Source organism: Trypanosoma theileri, assembly GCF_002087225.1.
Source record: "Trypanosoma theileri isolate Edinburgh chromosome Unknown TM35_Tth_12_V1, whole genome shotgun sequence".
Taxonomy (NCBI): domain Eukaryota; phylum Euglenozoa; class Kinetoplastea; order Trypanosomatida; family Trypanosomatidae; genus Trypanosoma; species Trypanosoma theileri.
Genome location: NW_021639854.1, coordinates 556,874 through 558,180, shown reverse-complemented (window position 1 = coordinate 558,180; position 1,307 = coordinate 556,874). Strand labels below are relative to the sequence as shown.

The following is a 1,307-nucleotide window of genomic DNA, read 5'->3' as shown; positions in this document are numbered from 1 at the left end:
TTTCCCTTCTGCAGCATTGGCTGTTCCCGTGCACACGTGTGGTGTGCTGCTGTGATGTTGGACTGTTGTGCTGCACCTGCGAGTGTGCGCAGCCATCTGCAGAGCTATTGATATATATATACTTTTCCCTCTCTTGTGTGTGTTTGTTTTTTTCTTGTAATTGAATTCACTGTGTAAGTTTTTTTTTGTTTTGTTTTGTTTCTCTCCCCTTCCCTCACTGTAACTATATTGCTGGGCATTTGACTGCATGCTCGTTTGTGCCAAGTGTACTTATTGGGTGATGCAGGGTCCTAAAAATGGAGTGAAATAATTTATTGTTCTTTATTTATGTTTATATATATACACGGGTTTTAATTGTGTTGGGGTTTGGTAAGAGACATGTCTGTGTGACTGTGGAGTGCAGTCACATTGGTGTGGTTTGTTCTGCACCTGATGGGGGAATATTTCTTCTTGTTTTCTTTCCCCTTATTCTCTTTTCTGCTTCATGTACTGCGCTGCTTTTCCTGTGTGTGTCTGTGTAGATGTTGTGTTTGCACTGCTCTTTGTGTTCTTGTTTTTCCTTCTCTTCTTCCTTGTTACCACAGACCCAAGCAACCCACAGTGACAATCATAACAACGATGTTCGTCCAACTGCGCCGCGTGGTGTACCTGTTGGTACTTCTGCACTGCTGTGCTTCTGTGGCATATGCGCAAGATAGTGTAGGTAAAACTGAATTAAATAAAAGTAGACCATTTTCGGTTGTTGTTGCTCCAGCAAATGATACACTTCTTGTACTCACGTTAACTGTCAAGGAATTGTGCAAGGAGGCGCTAGACACTGTTGACTCAACAGAAAGAGCAACCACTAAATGCTCTACAGCTGCTGATGCTGCAAANCTGTTGGTACTTCTACAGTGCTGTACTAGTGTGGCATATGCGGAAAGTGTGAAGGAGTCTGCAAAAGACGTTGTATTAAGGAGGGGAGATAGTTTAAAGAAGATTGAAGGTGAAATGGAAGCCATACGTATAGAAGCACTAAAAAATATAAGTGATCTCAAGAATAAATTGAAAGTATGGAAGGAAGATTCTGAACGTGCTAAATCTGTTGCTGATGAAGTTAGACACATGCGCCAGGTGATTGAAGCTGCAATGAGAAATAGTGGTGTCCCTTCTGCGAATAAAGGTGTTGTTGGTGTTAGTATAACTGCAGGGCTGCTAAAGAATGCAACAGATGCAGTAGAGAAAGCTGAGGTTGCTGTTAAGAAGGCAAAGAATTCAGCCTCCATTGCAAAGGAATTGGGGAATTCTTGTTTGGATGCGTTTTATCA

General features: G+C 41.9%; 1 protein-coding gene across 1 annotated transcript; it reads left to right on the top strand.

Moving 5' to 3' along the window:
* Positions 1-618: 618 nt before the first annotated feature.
* TM35_000123260 (uncharacterized protein) lies at positions 619-1,305 on the top strand (the record flags this gene model as incomplete). Its single annotated transcript, XM_029025301.1, has 1 exon — positions 619-1,305. A coding segment is annotated over one exon (687 nt), but the record flags the coding sequence as incomplete, so codon positions are not given.
* Positions 1,306-1,307: the final 2 nt, after the last annotated feature.